The sequence below is a fragment of the Mangifera indica genome, chromosome 1 (genome assembly GCF_011075055.1).
Source record: "Mangifera indica cultivar Alphonso chromosome 1, CATAS_Mindica_2.1, whole genome shotgun sequence".
Lineage (NCBI taxonomy): Eukaryota > Viridiplantae > Streptophyta > Magnoliopsida > Sapindales > Anacardiaceae > Mangifera > Mangifera indica.
The window spans coordinates 21,707,771-21,731,700 of NC_058137.1; the positions used below are offsets into that span (position 1 = coordinate 21,707,771).

At 32.8% G+C, this 23,930-nt stretch overlaps 2 protein-coding genes across 2 annotated transcripts; both read left to right on the top strand.

Moving 5' to 3' along the window:
- The first annotated feature begins 1,304 nt into the window (after positions 1–1,304).
- Positions 1,305–15,139, top strand: LOC123220766 (trafficking protein particle complex subunit 8). The gene is given in 29 exon segments (XM_044643360.1): positions 1,305–1,490; positions 1,492–1,570; positions 1,961–2,055; positions 2,449–2,548; positions 2,647–2,751; positions 2,921–3,083; positions 4,134–4,254; positions 4,401–4,463; positions 4,582–4,662; positions 4,795–4,889; positions 4,978–5,128; positions 6,425–6,511; positions 6,613–6,732; positions 6,806–6,934; positions 7,021–7,118; positions 7,212–7,335; positions 8,123–8,230; positions 8,726–8,867; positions 10,131–10,241; positions 10,337–10,400; positions 10,553–10,628; positions 11,139–11,324; positions 11,431–11,541; positions 11,842–12,006; positions 12,106–12,264; positions 12,646–12,879; positions 13,659–13,826; positions 14,094–14,197; positions 14,315–15,139. Coding segments are annotated over 29 exon segments (3,882 nt in total). The 5' UTR covers positions 1,305–1,406; the 3' UTR covers positions 14,874–15,139.
- A 5,020-nt stretch (positions 15,140–20,159) lies between these two features.
- LOC123221956 (syntaxin-121-like) lies at positions 20,160–21,778 on the top strand. Its single transcript, XM_044644949.1, has 2 exons — positions 20,160–20,884; positions 21,148–21,778. The coding sequence occupies exons 1-2, from the start codon at positions 20,326–20,328 to the stop codon at positions 21,579–21,581; spliced, it is 993 nt and encodes a 330-aa protein (XP_044500884.1). The 5' UTR covers positions 20,160–20,325; the 3' UTR covers positions 21,582–21,778.
- The last annotated feature ends 2,152 nt before the right edge of the window (positions 21,779–23,930 follow it).

Sequence of the window (23,930 nt, forward strand, 5' to 3'; positions counted from 1 at the left end):
ACTCTAATTCAATTCGATTCGTTTTTCATTATTAAAACGACGTTGTTTTGTATCAAAATTTTTAATTGAAAAATCTAGCGAGTAACTCGAGCTCAATCAAGCTCAATTAGGGTTGACTCATTTTGGGCTTGTTCAAATCGAATTTAAGTTCGAACAAACTTGATTTGAATCCACCCTATTCACACCTAATATTGTTCAGTAAAAGAGGCAAAATGTAATTTTTTGGTAGGCATTATGCCTAACAAAGGGTAAATGATATTTAACAATAGGTAGGGGTGCAAATAAATTTTGGCAGTTGCAAGCTTAAAGGAGGTTATATTTGATAGTTGAAGGTTTTTTTTGAACTTTTTGCTTTTATTTATTATAAAGGAGGGTTTTGGTTAAAATTTTTAACACGTTATTTGATATTTGAATTACTTACAGTTTCAATCTTTGTTCAAAGATCAACATACGAAAGTACAATTTCTCACATTTGTCAAATTTGAATCAAAATAAGTTTCAAAACAGCCTCACAAGGGGTGGCCCCTCTCCAATCTTCACTCTTTGACCACGCAACAAGGCCTCGTGAGGAGGCCATGTCTCTAAACCTTTGCAATGACTTTCAGTCAACCTTACAAATGAATCCTTTAAACATAATTAAACTTAAACTCCAAAAAAAAACGTACATTGCCCTCCTTATTGGAAGAGTAAAATACCATACTTTAACATATTTTTCATATGATTTTACACTCGTGTATTAAAAAATACAATAAGGTCACATGACATTGTCTACATATTTATAGGTGAACATTATAATTAATTTTACCAATGACCATTAGGTTTACAGACTTGTATATATAAAATGTTCGATAATCTGAATGATTATACAAAGTGAAATTTATTATGAATAGCTGATCACTAATGAAATTCATTTAGATTAGACAATTTGAATTATATGAGGACTATACTAGTCATCCATTTGTTTCATGATCATGTATAAATTACACATATGCATTTTGTATATTGGCTTTTATATTTTTATGTTTTATACGTATGTATATATGTATGTATTTTGTTTGATTTAACTCAATTCTTGCTCTAGCCGTTTTGTTCAATTTTCGACCCAGTAATAGCAAAAGGGGGCAACTGGGCCCAGTTGACTGTCCTTTAGTTTAACTGCGGCCCTTTAATATCAAAATGGGCCTCAAGGTCCAGTTTGCTACCCCGTTTGTTTGACTTCGGCCCTCTAATTCCGAAATGGGCCTCACTGCTTCAACACGCACGAAGATTCAAACATTTTGCATCCATTCCATGCTTATTTTTTTTAATCCTCGTGACTCAATTTGACACTGGGCGGTCAAGATCCGATCTGCCAAATCAAATCGAATCGATATTCTAACTCGCGGCCGCCAACCAAGTGGAAGAGGATGATGGATCCGGCTACCACACAGCTCGGTAAAATGCTGCTGGACGAGATCACGCCCGTCGTCATGGTGCTCCGTACTTCTCTCTGTCGAAGAATCTTGCCTCAAGAACGGCCTCTCTTTGGCCCAGATGCTCTCTCCTTTCTGCAACTTCACTAACATCGACGGTCAATTTCTCTATCCTCTAACCTCTCTCTCTAATTATGAATTTGCATGCCAATGAGTGGAATTTGAGGTGTTTGCGTCTTTGAAAGTTTACGCTGCGGTGCCAGTACGTAATATGTACGGAATTGCGGAAAATGTGTGCATATACGTATTTTTATGTGTGTATGTATGCATAATTGAGTGGAACTTAGGTGTCAGCATCTTTTAAATTTTTATGTGGTTTTTCCTGTACGGACATTGAACGTTTTGCTTGTGTCTGTATGTGTTAATTGATAGAATTGGTGTGTTTGGGTCTTTGAATTCGATGGTGCAAAGCAGTTATGTTTATGACTTGCGTGTTAATTGAGTAGAATTTGAAGTGTTTGGATCTTTGAATTTGTTTGGTGGTGCAGTGCCGGTAAGGACTGCAAGTGATCAACCCTACAGGCTACATAAATTCAAGTTACGATTGTTTTATGAGTCTGATATTCGTCAGCCAAATTTAGAGGTATTTCTATTCATTAAATTATCAAATTTTTAGCTGAGGAAATCAATTCTATGAGTGGAGAACATGTTAAGTTCAATGTGCCTGATCAACCGTTTTTGCTTTGTTTATTTATTGGGAAAATCAAAGCGATCTAGTGCAATAGTCTATAAATAAGGGATGTTTAAAATTGAATAGAAAAGGGTTATGAGAATAGATTTGAAGCAATGTTTGGTTTCCACAGTTGTAGGCATCTCGCATTGTATTTTTATTAGGTAGGAAATAAGCTAGCAATGAATGATGTAAAAACTCATACCGAATCTTCAATGTGGATGTCAGGTAATGCATGGATAGAGTTTTATTTGTTCTTTTGTGTTGTTAGTGATCTTTTTCTAACAATGTTTTTGGCTCAACTAGGTATCAAAGGAGCGTTTGAAGCAAGTTATTGCCCAGGCTGGGGAGAAAGACTTTTCTGAATTGGGTTCAGACCCTCCTCAAATTAGTAATGTAGTTGGTAGTGAGTAATATTATCGTTTTATATTCTCCCTTTCTCTAATCATGTTTGAGTATATCTAGGCAGCCTTAGCTAATTGATTTGATGGCTATTTTCTGCAGGATCTGAATCTGAAATTTTGCCATCTTGGTTTCAGATTTTTAATAAAGAGCTCATACATACAGTGTCCTTTTCAGAGCATGAAGCTTTTGACCATCCTGTGGCATGTAAGCATTTGGAAATCTGTTGAATTTCTTTTTTTCCTTTCTCATGTCTAACAATTTCTTCAATGGTTGAGATTTATTTTCCTTCTGGGATGTCGAAATGTTATTTTTCATTTTGGATAACTTTTTTTTGGATGTTATCTTACATATTATTGTTCAAAATAATGTGCAGGTCTTCTGGTTGTTTCTTCTCAGGATGAACAGCCTATCAACAAATTTGTTGATCTTTTCAACACCAACAAGATGCCCTCTCTTATTAATGATGGTGCGATGGACCCAAAGATTATGAAGCATTATTTATTAGTGCATGATAATCAAGTTGGATCTTCAGAGAAGTATAGTGGTCGTTCCAGTCTTCTCATCTTTGAAACTATTACATGAAATATATATGCCATAGTTTTGGTTGTAAATGTGGTCAAAATGTTGGTGAGGTTATAAAGTAATGTAGAGTTTTTATATGTTCATATAAAGATTGGGACAGAATTAAATAAGAGGGTTTTGGGTCTGAAATTATTGTTGAAGCTGAAAAGATGAACTTATGATAAGGAATTAGTGTTGAGAAAAAGAATCATCTATTAGACAAGTAATTGTATTAAAAAAGGGCAGGTTTTTAAATAAGCTCAATTAATTATAAAATTATCGTATAGGAGCTAGTGTTAAGAGGGATTAAGGAAGTATGGATTGCAAGATAAAAAATGAGCATATTTATGCTACTATGTAGCAAGGAAGCTCAAAAAGCAGTGAGGAAGCTCAAATCATGGTTAGGTACATGGAACATTGTCCTTGAGTGTTAGCGGGGCATTAGTAGGTGATAATCTAATGGAAGAGTTTCAGTGATAAGCTGTGGTAGGAGATGCAAAGTTAGGCGCTGACTTGAGGGAAATGGCAATTCTTTAGAGATTAATATGCTGAACTTGAGGGAAAAAGGGAAAAAGGAAAAATTGCTGGTTATCTGGAAGAAGATATCTGTTAATTTAATATTAATTATAAATTTAAAAACCTGGAAATAAAATTTAATTTGGTAACTGGGATATCTCAAGAAAAGCTTGATTCTAGGAATTAGAGCAAAATTACGAAAAACTGGAAAGAAACCAGTAAGTTGAATTAATTGAGTAAAATATAATGACAGTGTAAAGTTGATAAGGAATAAAGATGTTCTATTGATTTATCCCACAATTGGTTACATATTACAAAAGTGCTATAAAAAATCTATAGTTGTCCCTAGTAAGGTTTTTGTGATCAAGGATACTTCAACATGTTGAACAACAAAGGGTAGAAGTCTTTTGGATCTCTTTTGATTGTAGTTGTCATACTTGTAGTGAATAGAAGCTATGCTTTTTGAATTCATTTTAACAACCTTTTTAATCTCTTTTCTTGTTGTCCAGGGCAACTAAAGTCTTGAGTGAGATGAAAAGTACTTTTGGCCCTAATGATTGCCACTTGCTGTGCATTAATTCTTCTCAAGATGGTGAAATGGAACATCAAGATAACCCTTGGGCTTCTTATGTAAGTACTCTTGAGGACTGTGGTCTCCTTTATTTTTATACTTTAACCTTTACATGTATCGAATGTTATGTAATTTTGAGAGTGGGTGTTATTTATTGGACAAAGTAAGCGGGATTAAGGCTATAGTTTCATGTCTTCTGTGACAGAAATCTGATGCTTCACCTAGTCAGCGTCTTGGTTGTTTCCTTAACATTGATGATTTTAATGAGGTAAATTCTTTTCACTATTTATGCAGTGTTCTCCACTAATATTCAAGAATGATGATTCAAAATTTTCTCATGTTGGGGATTTTGACCAAGATATTCACTTTGTACAAACTGGATACAGATAAAAGATCTAATGCAAGAATTAACATCTAAACACGTTATTCCTTACATGGAGCAAAAGATACGTGCACTTAACCAACAGGTAGCTGTCTCAAATATTCGCTCTCGCACTTTTTTTTTATCAGTTGATATTGGTAGAGACTTGTTCTTTTAAATATATTATTATAGTGTTGATACTGTTTCATTATTGTTGTGTTAAATTTCTTTATAACAGGTTTCTGCTACAAGGAAAGGTTTTCGAAACCAAATAAAAAACTTATGGTGGAGGAAAGGAAAAGAAGACACATTAGATTCCTCCAATGGTCCTATGTATGTTTTGAGACGTAGATATTACAGCATGTTTCTTGGTTCTTTCTTTTGTGCTCGTCTAATATTGTTTATTATTTTACTGTTGAAGGTATACATTCAGCTCCATTGAATCTCAGATTAGAATATTGGGCGACTATGCCTTCATGTTACGAGATTATGAGCTTGCATTGTCAAACTATCGCTTAATATCCACAGATTACAAGCTTGATAAAGCCTGGAAGCGCTATGCTGGTGTGCAGGTAGCTTCCATTCTTTTATCACAATTGCTGTTTTCTTTGGTAGCCGTTATTGTCATCTTCTTTATTGCATTTGGTTTGTGCTTTTCTAAAGTTGTAATTGTAAGTCTTAATGCTACAAACGTTGAATGATGATCTTTGTGTATTCTGAAATTATGCATGTTACATTCACCAATGATTTATGATGTGAGTTTCTGATAGTGTCTGCTTCTAGTTGATAATTTTCTAGGATGTTGTGTGAGTTTCTTTAGAAACGCAGAACTTTGTTTTTACATTAAGATATATCAGTGATTCTTCCACTTTTATACAGGGGTTTGTTCTTTCTTGAGAACCTACCTTTTTCCTAGTGTTTGGTTACCATTTGACAGAAATGCTTAAGCTTGTAGGTAAAAGCCCAACAATTGTATTTAAGTTCCAATGGATCCCTTTACATTTAAGGCATTTGATTTAAAGACCACCACAACAACAGCCACACCCACACCACAAATCAAACAACAAATACACTTATATAAATCTAATTTAAATTTATGCAATGAGGATTTGAATGAAGTTCATTTGGTCAACTTGACTGTTATGCCATTGTAAGTTGCTAATCAGCCCAAAAGTTTAAGATTATAGATAAGAGTCTCTCTTTCTCCAAACTTTGAAGATATATTTAATTTTTTATCCCATAATTGGGAGGTGGTGAAGGTGAAATGCTGTTCCTTTTTTTCAGCCTTTTATTAGTCCTTTCATTTAGCAAAAATTTATTGTTTCTTAGCAATTCTCTTGGCTTCAGTTTCAAAAAGAATCTGGGGATTTGTCTTTTTCTATATATAGAGAGGTTAGGTTGGCTGTTCAAGTTTCAGAATCGGTACTTTTTGAAATATTTTGTTCTTATAATCTGTTGAATTTCTGAGTGGACTGCTGGTCACTTCCATATCTAAAAGGGAAAGATAACTCTGCTATTAGATTCGCTAGCCTTGATTATACTAGAGAAAACAATACAAACTTTTCTTTTTCTTGACAAGAAATATTTACATATCAGTCAATTATTGTTGTTGGGTCTGAATCTTGTGAGGGCTCTTAGATTTTTAGTTGTTTATATGTTAATAAAAAATAATTTTTCTAAAAGTTAGCTGACACCTCTGGCATGCTTCTATGGTTAATGCTGTTTTTAGACAAATCCTATTATTTTTTTGATTTGCCTATCTGTCTATCACTCTTTTCTCTGTTCTGTTGATTTTTGTGGGTTTCATTTTTCAGTGTGAGTAATTTCCTGTTGGAACGTACATAATTTATTTCCATCCATTCTTGTAGGAAATGATGGGGCTTGCATACTTCATGTTGGATCAATCGAGAAAGGAAGCGGAGTATTGCATGGAAAATGCATTTAGTACTTATTTGGTATGTATAGTTCTTCGTTGATTTGTCTTATTATTCATTTATCTAGCATGCATGCATTGTGTCACCAAGTCATATCTGACATTGTTGAGATATTCATGCAGAAAATTGGGTCATCGGGCCAGCAAAATGCCACAAGGTGTGGTCTTTGGTGGGTAGAGATGCTAAGGACACGAGATCAGTATAAAGAGGCTGCCACCGTTTACTTCCGTATCTGCAATGAGGTAATGCCCCATGCCTTAGAAATTACTCTGGTGAAGTTTATATCGTTTGCACCTGACAATTTTTATATACTAGGAACCTTTACATTCAGCTGTTATGCTTGAGCAAGCATCTTATTGCTATTTGTTGTCAAAGCCACCAATGTTAAACAAGTATGGTTTTCATCTTGTTCTTTCTGGCGATCGTTATAAAAAATGTGATCAGGTAATATGCCAGTTTTGCAAAAAACATATCTTGAGCTCTTTAAATGTATTATGTTATGGAAAAAATTCTTGCTGTGTCATCTCCAGATCAAACATGCAATTCGTACATATCGAAGTGCCGTCTCTGTTTATAAAGGGACTACATGGAGTCACATCAAAGATCATGTCCATTTTCACATTGGACAGTAAGTTATACACTTGGTATTCGGATTTTGTATGAATGGCACTTGTGGGGTTTACAATGAGTGAATATTTATGGTAAAACTCATTTGACATAGGTGGTATGCTTTTCTTGGAATGTATGATGTTGCTGTTGCGCACATGTTAGAGGTCCTGGCCTGTAGTCATCAGTCCAAGACAACCCAAGAGCTTTACCTGAGGGACTTTCTTCAAACTGTTCAGGTGACTTCTAGCTCCACCATTTTTCTTTATGATTTAGAGTTATTTTCAGTGAAGGTAAATGCATATTTCTGAGAACACACTTAGTTTTTCCAGTCCTGCTGATTCTGTTGGGTTTGCCGGAATCCAACTTTTCAAATCCTTCATCTGACGAATGGTACCTATGTTTTGAATGTTTCAAGACTTTCAGTATGCTCAGAGATTTGGTAGCCTTTTCAGTTTACCTTAATATGATTACAATTACTACATCTTATGAGCTTATAGTTCCCTATTTGGCATAGTGATGCTGGGTCTTTGATAAACTCTTCTTCTTCTCATGCTTTTCCTCTCAACAATATAAACAGTAATCACTTTGGCAAATTTGGTTATTTTGATACTGTCTATCCCGTGTAATAGTTTCGATTGAATTATTTTATAGTACCTTTTCATGAATTACTCAATCTATGGTTTTGTCTGGGAGTACTGTATTTGGAATCAGTTGACTTTTATTCATTATCAGATTACAGAACTTTGATGTTTTGCTATTCATATTTTTATATAAATACATATACCATAGTGGTATTGGAATTAGGTTCTAGACTCCAAAGTGGAAACTTTACTAATTCAACAGCACTAAATAATTTTCCTAAATTCTCTTTGACCTTTTCTTTTTAATTTCAAAAGCAATTTTGTATTGCTTAATAAATACAGTCTGGGGTTTTCATTTTTAATCAGCCAGTCGGCATTCATCAATTATAATCTCTGAAGGATTTTTTGCAGTAGTCTTAAATCAGTTTCTTTTATGATGCAGAAAACAGGTAAAACATTTGAGGTACTGAAACTTCAGTTGCCGATTGTCAATGTTTCATCACTTAAGGTCTTTTTTGAAGATCATCGAACATATGCATCAGCAGCAGCTGTAAGTTGAATTATACTTGTTTTCTGGAGATGCTAATCTTTTGCTTGTTGTTCTTTTCTCTCTTTCTTCTCTTGGTTAGAGATTTCTATTTAATTGGTTCAGAGTATATACGTATGTATGTCTTGAAACAATCTGTAGTATGGTTATATGTTTTGACTTATGTGCATATGACTGATGGTAAATTTTGGGAAGTTAGATGTCTTAGCTGATAATCTTGTGATAATGTGTGGGAAGGGGATTAGATTTAAAACTTAATTTCGTGGATAGAGACCAGACCTAGAATTTTCTATATGCTTCTTTTTGAAATTGCCTTGTAACTACACTTTTCCTGGTCAGAGTTAAGAAATAAAGTAAAGCAATAATTATTGGAATTAATTGTTACAAATGTTGACTAGAAGCAATGATTATCTGTTCTTTTGTTTGATTGAGTGAATATTTTAAAGTGGTTTTAAGATTCTTTGTTGAATTATTGTTGCTTTTTTTTTAACTTTTTAGGCTAGTGTTAGGGAAAGTTTGTGGAGTTTGTTAGAGGAGGACATTATTCCATCACTGTCTACTGCTAGGAGTAATTGGCTGGAACTACAGTCAAAGCTTATCCCTAAGCAATACAAAGAATCAAACATTTGTGTGGCAGGAGGTATGAAGGTGACCGTATTTTAAATAAAGTTGTATGGTTTTTTTACCTTATTTTCTTGAACCATTATAATTCAATTTTGGTATAATGTTTGCCCATTTATGTACTTGAAAAGCTCTTCAGATTGGAGCTTCTGGATTGATTTATAATTAGAACTGTTACACTGAAGCTTGAAGTTATATAAACTTCTGTTGTCTTTTTTGCCAAAACCTTTGACCAACTTCTGTTGCTCTTGAAATAGTCTACCCACAATATCATTCTACATTTTGTTTTATTAGTGGATCTGGGGTATATCTAGGGCTGGTTTAAGGACACTCTTTTTTGCAAGAGTTTTGCCTTCTTTCTCTTATTGCAGCTAATTTCTTTTCCTGAGGATTACCACTAGACTTAGAAATTATGTTACAAACTCTTATATACAAACTGAACTGGTATACAATTAATGGAAGAGTGAATATAAAATTTCAATTCAATAAATTCTCAATAAGTGAGATTGATTTGTTTATAAAAGAGTAATTCACATCGGTTTGTATATAAATTATTATATACATATTTTATTTATGCAGCACTACTGTCTCTATAAATGAGCATTCATTTCTTTTTAAAAAATTATGCCTGCCAAAGGCATAATATTGGAATTACCATTGAAATCAAGAGGATCAAAGATTGTAGGAAAATAGTGAACATACTACATTTTGGCCTTAAATTCAATAACTATCTGCTGCCCATGGTTTGGTGAAGTGCAAGTTTGCTTTGAAGTTTTAATATCAGGAATTTCCCAACTAGGTTATTTGTGTTTTAAAAGAAGATATATATAGTGCAAGTAGATGAATTCAGTTATCCAATGTTTTAATGAGAAGCATTTTCTGCATATAGCCAAAACTAGGATAGTGATAGTCAATTCTTGTTGCTACTGATTTAAACAGTTGTAATGGTGTTTAGAACTTTTTACTATGAAGTAACTTTGTTGGTTTGAACTCTACAGCTGCATAATTTGTTTATAGTTTTGCTTTATTGGCTGAATCACTCCTCGTAGCTCATCAAGAGTTTTTCTAAGTGCATTTTCGTTTTAGATTTTCTATAACCCATTGCCAATGCTTTCCTAGCATAGTGTTGAAGGCATAATTAGAGAGTTCATGGATTTGATTCTTATTATCAATGATGATCATCCTGTTCTTAGCTGGTTGGGAGACTTTCGAACTTACTGTTGTATCAAAACAATTATGAATTCCTGTGTCTTTTCTTACTTTTCTCTTTATCCCTTTGCAGAAGCAGTAAAAGTTAATATTGAATTCAAAAATCCTTTGCAAATCCCTATTTCCCTCTCGAGTGTTACTTTGATATGCGAGCTTTCTCCAAAATCTGATGAAGCAAATACTGGTAAGATTCTTTCAATTTCTCTCTTTTCTTTTTCCAATTTAATGTTAGCAAATGTGTGTACAGGAAATAGGTAATTGATATTTTCTGCCACACAGATGCATGTAACTCAACCATTGAGCTTCAAAAAGAGGAAGAATTAAGAAGTTCTACTGCCATAGGGTATGTATGTGTGTACTGACATGGTTTATATTTCAAGATTGGTTTGATTTTGATGTGAACATGTTTATTGTTTATTGTTTATAGTGTAGCATGCACATCGCTTTTTATTACGTTTGATACTGCTATTTTAGCTGTTTGTTTGACTTCTGCAGGGATATGAGTTCTGGTGTTTCTTCATTAACTTTGTCTGAGGCTGATGTTCTGTTAGAAAGTGGTGAAGCAATTTTGGTGAGCACGTGATGTGTTTGTGTTTGGATTCTGCATTTCATTGATATGCAGTTTGTTTCTTAAATCTCATTGTAATTGGTGTGCAAGGTAGTTAGTGGGCATTTTTTATTTGATCTGTGAATCCATGTGAAGAGGGATGTGACTGCTAGTAAATCAGCTAATTGCATTCTGTGTTCACGATTTAAGAACCATCTTTGTAGCTTCAGAATATTTCAGTTCAGGCTCCTATCTAATTTGAAAGAAGCTAATTATGATGAAGATGATTTTCTATGGGATAGAGTTTTCAGTTTATGCTTCTTTATGGTCTTTGGCTTCAAAAAAGTTCTGGAATACTTCTCTTTTCTTCATTTTTAGAGATTGGGCGTGCATATGTGCATACATGTATGTATGGTTGTATTGATGAACATGATTCTTTTCCGTGCTACCTTGTTCTTTAGTTTTGGAACATTTTGTTCTTCACTTTTCAGACCTACAAAAACACTTGATGTTTTCAATTTCATTTATTTTTAGGTACAACTAACTGTTACTCCCAAGGTTGAAGGCATTTTAAAAATTATTGGCGTTAGATGGAAACTATCAGGTTCTGTTGTTGGTTTGTATAACTTCGACACTACGGTTGTCAAGAAGAAAATTGCAAAGGGAAGACAAAGGACAAAGTCTTCTCCTATCAATGACTTGAAGTTTCTGGTTATCAAGGTGTGCACACTTCCCCCTCCCACTTCTCATCTTTTCTGAAATTTACTTCATAGACTGAGCTAGAGCAACACATCGTCTGTTTTTAATGTATATTTGTCACTTACAGAGTCTACCCAAGCTTGAGGGCTTCATTCGTCATCTGCCAGAAAGAGCATATGCTGGAGATTTGCGGCACTTAGTTTTGGAGTTGAAGAACCCATCAGAAATTTCTGTGAAGGTATGCATTTGGCCATCTGAGTCTCTATCCAAACTGAGTACTGATGGCAATTTGTAACATTAGTTTCCACTTTCTCAATCTTTTTCAACATCAACACAATACATTTATCTTTACAAGAAAGACAGTAATCTCATATTGCTGGGCATAACTGAATTGTCTTAAAGACTTTCATGTTTTGGGATGTAGCTTTATTTGGGAAGCAGAGCCTAAGATTTTCCACATATGTGCATGTCCTTCTGTGGGAATGCTTTGATATTTGCTTATAAAGTTTATGACATGGGTCCTGATATATGTGAGCAGAATCTGAAGATGAAAATCAGTCATCCAAGACTCCTTTGTGTCGGGAAGCAGGATGAATTGATGAAAAAAATTCCTGCTTGCTTAGAAAGGAAGACAGTTGCTGAACAAAGTGGAGCTCTTGGCAACTCTCGTAAAATGCCTCAAGCTCTGTTTGTATTTCCAGAGGTTAGCTTAATAGTTCCTCCTGTGCATCTTCCATTGGCAAATTATATAATTGTTGCTGGTGCATTTTTTGGTTTCATGCCTTTTTGTCTCCGTGTTCAGGACATTACAGTACATGGCAACACTCCTTTATTGTGGCCTCTCTGGTTTCGGGCTGCTGTTCCTGGAAATATTTCCTTGTTGATAACAATATATTATGAGATTGGAAATATGTCAAGTTTCATAAAATACCGAACCCTACGAATGAGTTATAATTTGCAGGTTTGTGCTTGAATATGGAAAGAGAAAGGTTACTTGATTTGATTTATTCTCCTTTGTTGATACTACCATTGTTCTGGTGATGGCTTACACTGTTGCAAATCTTCTATGGCTGATATGTTAGGAGATCTTTCTTGTAGTAGCACAAAAATAGTCAAAGATGATGTATAGTTTTCTTGGTGCTATATGTGAAGACTTTTTCATTTGTGTTTCTTATACAATATTCTTTGCTTTCTCCTTTTGTTGTGAGAACTGAGTATTCTTTGATTTATGATTTCCAAATCCCATGCCGATAAAACTATTTCCTCTCAAATGTGCACCTACTGAAATGCTTATTGAATATGGACCTGACCTGTGGTAATTGATCTTATTCATTTTTAACAGGTTTTACCATCATTGAATGTCACATATCAAATTAGTCCCTGTCCATTGAGATTGCAGCAGTTCCTTGTGCACATGGATATTTTAAACCAGACCAGTTCAGAGAGTTTCCAGATTCAGCAGTTATCAGCTGTTGGGGACCAGTGGGAAATTTCGTTGCTTCAACCTTTTGATGTCATCTTTCCTTCAAATTCTTTATTTACTGGTCAAGCTTTATCATGTTTTTTCATTCTTAAGGTTGGTTCTCTTTATTTTCCTCCTTATCTCTGCTTAAGAAATGAGTGGTGTCCTTTTGTTGTCAACATAAAAAAAAAAACATGCCTTTTATAATTCTTGTGATTTATGTTCTAATGCATGATTGTCAGTATTTAATTGCTATATTTTTAACTTCTCAAACCATAATAATCAAGGTGGTGCTTGGGTGGGTTGAAGCTGATGCAATCTTGGCATTGACTGAGCTCCCTATGATTGGAATTTTTCAATTTTGGGTTGAGAATCATCAATGAAAATTAATTTTGGTTGAGCGATTTGAGTCCTCTGCAACCCATCTTGACCTGTGATATTTGTATGAATCCAGAGATTAGAATCTCATTATTTTTCTCAATGAAGGGATAGCTTGGTGCACTTTTAGTGTTATTCTTCTTTGAATCACTTGTCTGTAAAATTCAGAATATTTTTGTAGATTAAACTATAGCCCAGCCAAGCCTAAGCTGCTCCAAATCAAGCTCTGAAGATAAAGGATAGGTTGAGTTGGATGGATTGGGAATGTTTTTGATGTGTGATTACTAGGGTGTGCCTAGCTGCGTCATTTGCAGCCTTGATTTGCTTCACCTTCTTCCCAATTGGTCAACGTAAACATCAGAGTCCATAATGCATTTTTCCTTGTGTGTGTTTGTCACAGGCATGCTTATGACTTTGAATCGTATTCTTTATTCCAATATTGCATGTTCTGCCTTTTTCAACTTCACCAATTTGCGTTGTAATTGTTTGGTAATTAAGTTATTCTTTGCCTTCAGAATCATGGCAAATTGGTGACTTCTAAAGATGAAAGCTCATCTCTTTCCCCTCCTCTCCCCGGGAGTGATGTAAATCTTCAGGGAAGCAATGACATGCTTATTGATGTATCTTGCTCACCTTTGGCTGATTTTCACAATTGTGAAAGGTCACAAGGAGTGTCTTCCCAGGTTTTTTTTTACCTTACTAGATAGTGCCCTGTGCAATTATCAGAACCATTACCTAATTTGAAATTGTTTTCTGTATTCAACATTACCATTACTTTCTTGCAGCTCAGAGCAAATCTTATTTAAATATAAGATAAAACTAGGGATGCTTTGCATGTAATCTGGTGCTTTAAGACATTTAGAACAAAATGCATGTTCGTTCGATCTTATTTCCTTGCTCATTTTTGCTGTATTAATAATATTATAAGGTCTTGTTTCTTCATTTATCAGGATGACACAAATACAGTTGACTTCATTTTGATATCTCGGCTGCCAAAGACTGATGGGGTTTCCAATTCACAAAAGCTATTTTCTCACCATGCATGCCATTGCAGGCAAGGCTCTGATAACTGATTTAAATTTTGAATTTGATTTACTGGTTGCAGTTCTCACAGTCTGTTGCTGTCCTGTTTGCTTATCATTCTTGTGAAATTGTTTTCTTTTTCTTATAGTACATTGAGCACAAGTCCAATAACATGGCTGATTGATGGACCTCAGACTACACATCATAATTTCAATGTTTCTTTCTGTCAAATAAGTTTAAGGATGACACTTCACAACTCATCAGATACAGTTGCGAATGTGTGTGTCAACACCTTTGATTCCCCAAGTGGTAGTGATCAGTCAAGCGGTGCAAGCACAACACAATCATCTGTTCCTTCTGGAAACCAATCAGGGTGGTATGAAGTGCGTGCATTGCCTGAAATTAAAGTTACATCAAGTATTCCCAGAATTGAAGTTGGAAAATCGTCATTACCATTACCAGAAAGTGTTTCCCCTTTTATTTGGTCTGGATCAAGTGCTACAAGTGTCCGCCTTGAGCCTAAGTCAACAGCCAAAATTCCACTCGCAATTTGTGTATTTTCTCCTGGAACATATGATCTATCAAACTATTCATTGAATTGGAATCTTTTGGGTGTTAATGATCAAGGAAGCAAAGAGGCAACTACGCAGTCTTCAGGTACCTGCCAAGGGTATCCATATTTTCTGACCGTTCTACAATCTGCTTGAACCTTTGGTTTTGTTGGCTGCCTTCCACCACTCTCAGGTATGCCATCCAGGATGTATTAAATTTGTAACTTCCATTTGTAAATTATTATGTTTTGGTGTATATTTTTCTTGTTCTTTTTTACAACAAAAGGAATAGTGAAAAAGCTTAGCAAAAGCAGGAAACAGGTGACGATTCTTTTCTAGTTCTTCAAGAGTAAAAATAATTTACGTCCAGTTGATGTAATCGAACTCACCTTTGTTGAATAGAGATTTTGAACCATTTTGCCTATGCATATTTCTCTATACTTTCACTGGAAGGTCTTGGCCAGTCAGATTTAAGTTTAATGTTTAACGAAAAGAGTTAAAAGGGTTGTTTTTAGGGGATGGAGGGATTTTGGGCCCTTGCCATGTTGAAAGTCTGGACCGATTTTTCCTTTTTGACTGTTAATTTTATTGTTGCAGGTATGATATTGAGATGTAGAATGGAACTCTATATATTGCATTGCATTTCTTCAGCCAGTGTGATTACAAGTGCGACATTAAATTTTGATTAGGTATTATTTCGAGAATATCATCCAAATGGATGGCTCCTGAAATTCTGGTACCAACTTTGCAGTAGTTTTATTTTGAAACCTTGCCAGGGAAAAGTCTTTCCTTTCTGTAATACACTTGGTCAAGGCCTCCTGTCTCTTCCCGTCAAAGTCCAAGTCCTTTGTTGTCGTGTGATTGGGATTGACGATTAGAAAATTTTCTACCAAATAGATTAGACCAAAAGGTACAAATTGTTGTTCAATTGGATTCAATGACGAAGATTTTCTAGATAAGGATGGATATGCATTTATCTAATCATATGATATTTGCAAATTATACTGAGTTATTAAACCGAGTTGATATCACTTGTAATTTAACACTCGAATTGATTGATGCACGTCCGTTTGTCTTGCAGAAAATGAACGGATCTGTGTTTTGTAGTCGATAGGACTGGTAACATGTGAATTGATGATATTTTACAACCATTAAAGGAAATTGAATCCAGTGGCAGATAGATAGTAACTGACGTTGGTGACGGCCGTGAATTATGTATGTACTGCCACGATTCACTGGTATCTGACCATTAGTAAGTATAATAATAAGATCAATTTGTTTAAGGGTTATAATTTATGAGTAGTGTTAACCATACAAATAACGATGTGTTATTATATGATTGAATAGTTAAAAATTAAAGATAAAATAATATATAATCATATAATAATATATTGTTATTTATGTATAAAATTATACACATAATTTTATTAATAATTTATTGTTGCTTTTTTTTTTTCACATAAATTTAAAATCTTATATCACAGGAGTCATTTTCAAGCAAGTAAATTATGCTGCACTGGGAAACTTAGAATAATATATTAAATTAGCAATAAAATTATGTTTGTATATAATAGACAATGTATTATTATATTATTGAGTAATTTTAAATTAAAGATAAATATATCACTTTTATATTCAATTATATATAAACATTTTAAATACATAAAATAAGGGTATATATATATATATATAATATTTTTATGTGATCATGTATTATTTTATCCTTATTTTAAAATTATCTAATAATATTATTATATACCATCTATATATCTATTTTAGATACTTAAAATATGAACACTTAGTTCTATTAAATTATATTAGGCGTTACTTTTAGTTTGTGGCTTGTGTAAAGAGTAAGAGAGAGTGGCAAGTTAATAAAATAAAGATTTCCCTTTCAGAGTTAGGGTTAAATTAAGGGGTGGTGCGTTGTTTAATTTGTAAGAAAGTCGCATAACGATTGAATTTTATTTCCTCTAATAAAAACTTGGAACCCATATAAGATAAGGACAACTATTTTTATATTTAGAAATACGTGTAGTGTAAGATATGGATTTTGATAGTCATGTACATACAAAGTTGTACGTAACTCATATCAATGGCATCCAACTAACAAATAGTACAATAATAAAACTATACAAATATATATACACAAATAAAATTTATATGTATAGATGACATATTATTATATTATTAGATTATTTTAAAATAAAGATAAAATAATATTTAATCATATGATGACATATCATTTATATATTCAAATTATATATTAAAAGTATATATATATAGTATCGCTCATTGTATAATTGTATTTTAATAAAATTATATATATATATTTTTTAACACATAATTTAGATACATAGATAATGTTTCATAATGTGATTAGATAATTTTGACTTAAAAATAAAATGATATTTAATCATATGATAACATAAAACTAGATTCGATCGAGTTCAAGCTCTATTTGATTTGTGTGAACTCAAGCTCACTTTAAAAGTGTTTGAGTTTGACTCTTTTTAAATGAATTAAATTTGAATTTGGTTTGAATTTGAGCTCGAATCGATATTAAAATAATATTATTTTAATATATTTTAGGCAAAATAATATCATTTTGTATCAAATATTTCATGTTTATGAGTTTGATAAACTAAATACCCCTAAATCTGAAGTTCGAGCTCAAAAATATTGAATTTTCAAACTCAAACTTACTTAAGCTAAACATGTTTGGGCTTGCACAAACTTAACTCGAACTCTAAAAACTTGGTTTAAATCTAATTTTAATAATATGGTACCTATATATTTAAATTATATATTAAAAATATATAAATATAATATTATTCAATTTTTATTATCAAATGTTTATAGGAATTTAAAGTGAAATTATGGGTGATCACTTTGGTTCAATTATATTGGACTAGAATGATATTTGCAATCAAAATTCAATATGCATTTACCTAATCATGAGAAATTTAAATCTATATTTTATTTAAAATTTTTAGGACAACCGATTAGACCGATTATTTATCCCAATTATTTTTAAATTTGGAATTGCGTAAACTTAGGCAAAGTCACCTTAAAAATTAAATTGGAATCTTTGATCTTCCTTGAAGTTGAAGTTATAGATAATGTAAATAAAATATACGGCATAAAATTTAATATCTTACATTAATTTTGAAATTAACAAAACTATAAATTTAAAATTTATAACATTTTTATAAATTTAAATCACATAATAATATATATAATTATGTATCTATTTATGTATAAAAAATAAGTATATATATAAAATATTACTCTATTAAATATTATAAATTAAAATTTGAGTTGTAATACTCGTAGTTATACCTGATTAAAAAAAAATACTAATATTGTATACCCATTATTTAACTAATAAAATTATGTGTATAAACAATGATATGTCACTATATAATTGAATATTATCTTATTTTTAATTTAAAATTATTCAATCACATGATAACATATTATTATTTGTGTACATAACAGTACTCTTCTTTAACTTATGATAAAAAAAATTTAAGCATTGCGTATCCTTATGTGTAGGGTTGGATTATAGATGAACTAAGCTCAAACAAGGTGATACTCATTTTCATGTGGGCTCAATCATTTTTAACTTAGGCTCGTCGAGTGCGGAAAAATACCAATTCGTGTTTGGCTCGCTTAGCGATTTAAGAATTTATGATCAACTTGCACCTAACTTGGATTCATGTGGACTCACCGGACTTGGCTTGGGTTCACACAAGATGTTTGGTTCGACTCCCCCCTAAATGACGTTGTTCATTTAAATTTTTTTTAATGATGTAAGCCGAGCACGACCTCTATTCAGGTTCGAGTTTGAATTCTTTTTTCCTATCACTCCTCAGCTCGTATTCGAATTCGTATTGATTTACCTCATATTAGTATTTAGGTTCATTCGAGTAAAACTCAATTTACGTACACAAATAATGATATATTAACATATGATTAAATATTATTTTATCTTTAATTTAAAATTACTCAATTATATGATAATATATTATTATATATATACAAAATTATATATATTATTTATACACATAATACTATTTTTTCAAAATTAATTCAAATGAATGGATTATGTGAAAATTTAATTTATAATAACCCGTTTAAAAATAAATTAATAAATAACTCTAGCAATGGTGTGTTCACTCTATTGATAAAGTCTTCGCGAGCCATCAAAGGGATGAGAGAGAACGCCAAACCAATACGACCAAGTCTTGCTTTACGAAAAGACCCCTTAGGGTTTGATGTTATCACAGACAGGTCTCCATGGTTTTCGAAATTTAATAAAAAATCCCTACAACTTATATGATTACTTTACAGAGAACCAGTTATTTTTTTATAAACATTTAAACATTTATTTACCAAAAACATATATGATTAGTATTCAAATTAGTCTTATAGCATTTGTTTTTACAATTAGTAGAAACTTAGAGGGGGCTTGTTTCCTGTTTCCTTTTTGCCACAACAATTTCAATTTCTCATCTAAAAATAAATAGACAAAGAATTAGGCTCTAAAACATTACATAAAGTGTAATTACCATATTACCCTATATGTAGGATAGAAAATATTAGATTCAATTTACATAAACATACATAATCATGCAATTCTATCCTGCAAGATTTATGTAGAGATTATAAAATATAAATTGAAATTCTTTAAGGTTATAAAAATATTTAATATGTTATACATTCTGAATCCATAAAAGTCTTGAAATTAACGACATTACAGTGAATGGTCTTTCTTTACTATAACCTTCTTTAACGATAACTTTTAATAAATAAATTTATTCTATTATGGTTTCAAAAGGGGATTTATTTAATATATAGTAGATTATTGTACTTTTGTCAAAGATTTGAATAAACTTTTACGACTTTTATTAATGATTTTTACTTAGAGCATACATTTTAAATATATATAATTTATCTTTATTGATCATTTAAAATCTTTTATAAATTGATATTAGATTATTAAATTATTTGATTTTATTAAATCAAAATTATATTTTTTATTAATCTACATCAAGAAAAATTTTAACAAAATTTTTTTTTTCTAGAGATGATGGTATAGACAAGATGAAAATGAAGATGATGATGGTGGAACGGAAGGAGAAGAAGATGATTTATTTTTTCTTTTTTTTTCAAAATTTTCGGTTAAGAAAATTATTATTTTAACCTTATGATTTTAATTTTTTTAATAGAATTATGTTTAGAGGGGTAAAGTGTGATTTATAAATTTGAAGGGGCGAAAAGTTATTATGAAAAACCTTGGTGGGAACGTCTAGTCACTCTAATAAAGAAACAAGCCTACGCGCTTAACATTTACGACTTTTCCCACAATTTGACCCTACACCTTCCTCTTCCTCTCCTTGGCCTCGCCCAAATAAATTAAAAATAATAAAAACGACGTAGTTGTTGAACCAAGTCGCCATTTGACCTTTCTCCCCCTCCCACACTCCCCAATCCCATCTCTCTCCATAAACTCATTCTCTACGCGCAAATAAATAAACAAACAATCCAAATTCTCAAAACAACACTAATCAAATCAACTTCCTCAACTTCCTTCAAATTCACGATGAACGATCTCTTTTCCGGTTCTTTCTCTCGCTTTCGCAGCGACAGCGCGTCGCCTGATTACCCCCACCAATCCGTCCAAATGTCGGAAATGCCGGCCACCGGCGGCGTCAATCTCGACAAGTTCTTCGAGGACGTCGAGTCCGTCAAGGACGAGCTCAAGGAGCTCGACCGTCTCTACACCAATCTCCAGTCCTCTCACGAACAGAGCAAGACTATTCACAACGCGAAAGCAGTCAAAGACTTGCGCGCTCGGATGGACGCTGACGTCAGCTCCGCCTTGAAGAAGGCGAAGTTGATTAAGGTCCGATTGGAGGCTCTGGATCGGTCCAACGCCGCCAACCGTAGCCTGCCGGGGTGCGGTCCAGGATCTTCATCGGACCGGACGAGGACGTCAGTGGTCAACGGATTGAGGAAGAAGTTGCAGGACTCGATGGAGAGCTTTAATGAATTGAGAGAGAAGATTTCCGGCGAGTACAGAGAGACTGTAAAGAGACGGTACTTTACGGTCACCGGAGAGAATCCTGATGAAAAGATTTTGGACCGTTTGATCTCAACAGGTTAGTTAGTCTGTTTGATTGATGGCTGATCTTTAATTTTTTAATTCAGATTTTGTTTTAAATTTATTGTTTTGGTCGGTAACCTATGCAAATCATATATTTTGCAACATCGAATGATGAAAATTATTATGTAGAATAATTAATTTTTATAATATAAGTTATATATTGTAGAGAAAATTGAGAAACATTCAAGAGCGATTACAATATTGTATTTAAGATCAAAGGAATTTCAGAATGATTTGAAGACTTTCGTCAATATGCAGGAGAGAGTGAAACATTCTTGCAAAAGGCAATTCAAGAGCAAGGCAGAGGCAGAATTTTGGACACAATAAATGAAATTCAAGAGAGGCATGATGCAGTAAAAGAGATGGAAAAAAATCTGCAGGAGCTGCACCAGGTATTTTTAGACATGGCTGTATTGGTGCAGGCTCAAGGAGAACAATTAGACGATATTGAGAGCCAGGTAGCAAGAGCTAATTCGTTCGTTCGTGGTGGTACCGAGCGACTGCAGACTGCCAGAAAATACCAGAAAAATACCAGGAAATGGACCTGTTATGCCATCATTATTTTGCTGGTAATCATCTTATTTGTCGTGTTGTTTACTGTGAAGCCATGGGCCAATAATAATAACGGCGGCGGCAGTAACAATGCAAGTCCTACGGCACAAGCTCCACCCCCGCCGCCGTCAACGACTTAACTCTTAGATTGATATGGTCCTGATTTTGTTATAGATCGAACGCATACCAGATTATACCTTATTTGCTGAGTTTTCTTTCTTTTTTTGATTGATTTAATTTTTTTAGACATTTGGGCAGTTGGGGCTATTGATGTTTGGTTTGGTTGAATATAAATTCTTTATTGTATCTATATATATATATAATTTTTGTTTTAGTATCATAGTGGATAATTTTTTTTTTAAATCATTTCCATTCTTTTTGTACTGTCTCGGTGGGAAAATTTTCATTGATCCAGTTTTGACTAAGATATAAGCAAAGTTAACAGGTTTGAAATTTGTCAAAAAAGTCCTAAAATATTATAATTAGTTAGTTTTCATTTTTGATTTGAAAATTATATCAAAATTATATCTCACTAATAATATGCAACAATTGTAATTATATTTCTACACTTGGCAATAAGAAATTTTAAAATGAGATGGCAGAAGCTGTGTATACGACAGCACGCAAGGGCTTTTATATTTCTGTGATTATTATTTATACTCTAAATCATTTAAGAAATTGTTAATCCATTATAAATGGAGTTAAATAATCTTTAGATGAATGACTTTCAATTTATATTAATGATTTAGTTGCAAATTAAAATGACTTTTTATTAACGAGATTTCTTGCCAATGTAAACAACTTAGAGTAGTGTAAAAGAACATTGTAAAAGATAAATTACGATAACAACGTTATGGTAGTTGACTCATTGCTCTAGAGCTCACAATTATGATATTAATGATTCGAAAAATATTTTAACAAAGTGTATAGATATTACAAAAAAGAGTGTCTCAGAAAGAATTTCAATTTGAACAAGATTCCTAAAGAGAGAGATGTTGGATCTCTATGATAACCTTCTCATAACTTAGGATGATGCATTTCTAATCTCAAGAATGAGCTATCTTAATCTCTTTGTTTTTTAAATCCTTTGTGTAGTTCTCCCCCCTCCATTTCTCTTGAATAACTTTCAAATTTTTAGGATTAGGGAAATATGTTACAATATTGTTAGTTATCATTTAAAATTTAAATTCAAATAATAACTTTTTTATTTGTTTCATTTTGAAGATAGGATAACGGGATAACGATTAAGAACATATAAAACAAAAAATTATTATTTTTTCGGTTATAGATTGATAACATAAATGAAATGCTGATTAATAGAATACATTATTTAGACAAGAAATATCTATTTGTAAGTTGAGGTGTAAGTTATCGTTTATATAATTAACCGTTTATTGGGAAGATCATGATTTTAAAACTTTAGCTTTATACTTGAAATGGTGGTATGTGAAAATTTACAAGATTTTGAGATAAACACTTTTTAGTCGGCATAATCATTATCTCATACGCCCTCTGCTATGCACTAGTCATGTCATTCCATTTTGTCACAAAATATGATTAGATTTGCCAATTTTACATTACAAAATGATGGACATGTGTCTTAGGGTTGACTTGAACAATCACAATTTGTTCTTACTTTGTCATAACTAGATTATAAAAGGAGAATGAGTCCCTTTAGTTTTTGTATCCTAAATGTTTCTAAGTCCTTCGTGGTGTAATAGTTTTGAGAGTTTGTTTCCGTTGGTTGATCAAATAATTGTTTACACTAGCTTGTGAAATGGTGACTTACTCAATTTGTTAGTCTATGCATGTGAGAATTGACATTGAACAACATTCATCTATCCATGGTGGAAGACAAAATTTTGAGTCTGATTCCTCTTTAGAGGAAGAAAACTTGGTGGATAGACATCCTACTAGTTTTCCTAGACAATCAATAGGGGATAAATGTTCCGTTATTTTTGTAGGAGATAAGAGTATGTGCTCCATGTGGGAGCATAAAAGCATCTTGCGCCGTGATGGATTTTCTAATGTGGATATGGTGGGCAATCCTGCACAAGCATACTTTGTTAAGGGGAGAATTTGTGTTCATCTTTCTTCCATTCTCAAGCTCGCAAGGTTAGACCAAGGGTTATAGTTGGTCATGACCTAGCCCCAAGGGCAAAATGGACTAAGCAAAGCTGCTTGACGGAGACTTTGAACAGATCTCAGAAGGCTTGCACGTCTATAAAACTCAAGGTCTCTGGTGACAGCAATATTCAGGAATGGTTTTGAGAAGATGTAGAGCTGGTCGATCAACTTGGATTAAGATTCAAAAGGATATGGAGAGGCCATTTTAAGATTATGACATTTAAGTATAAAATATGTGATACCATAAAATGAGAAAAGTCTTCTGTATATTCCCTTAAAGAGCAGGTTGTTTTTAAAGATCTGAAAGTCAGGAAATTATCTTATAGAATTTCATATTATAGAATGACACACATTTACGAACA

What these genes read in the sequence shown, in the direction of transcription:
- LOC123221956 (XM_044644949.1), top strand. Translation starts at nt 20,326, where the DNA reads ATGAACGATCTCTTTTCCGGTTCTTTCTCTCGCTTTCGCAGCGACAGC. An exon ending in GGACCGTTTGATCTCAACAG is followed by an intron (nt 20,885 to 21,147) that starts GTTAGTTAGTCT and finishes GTCAATATGCAG; the next exon opens with GAGAGAGTGAAACATTCTTG.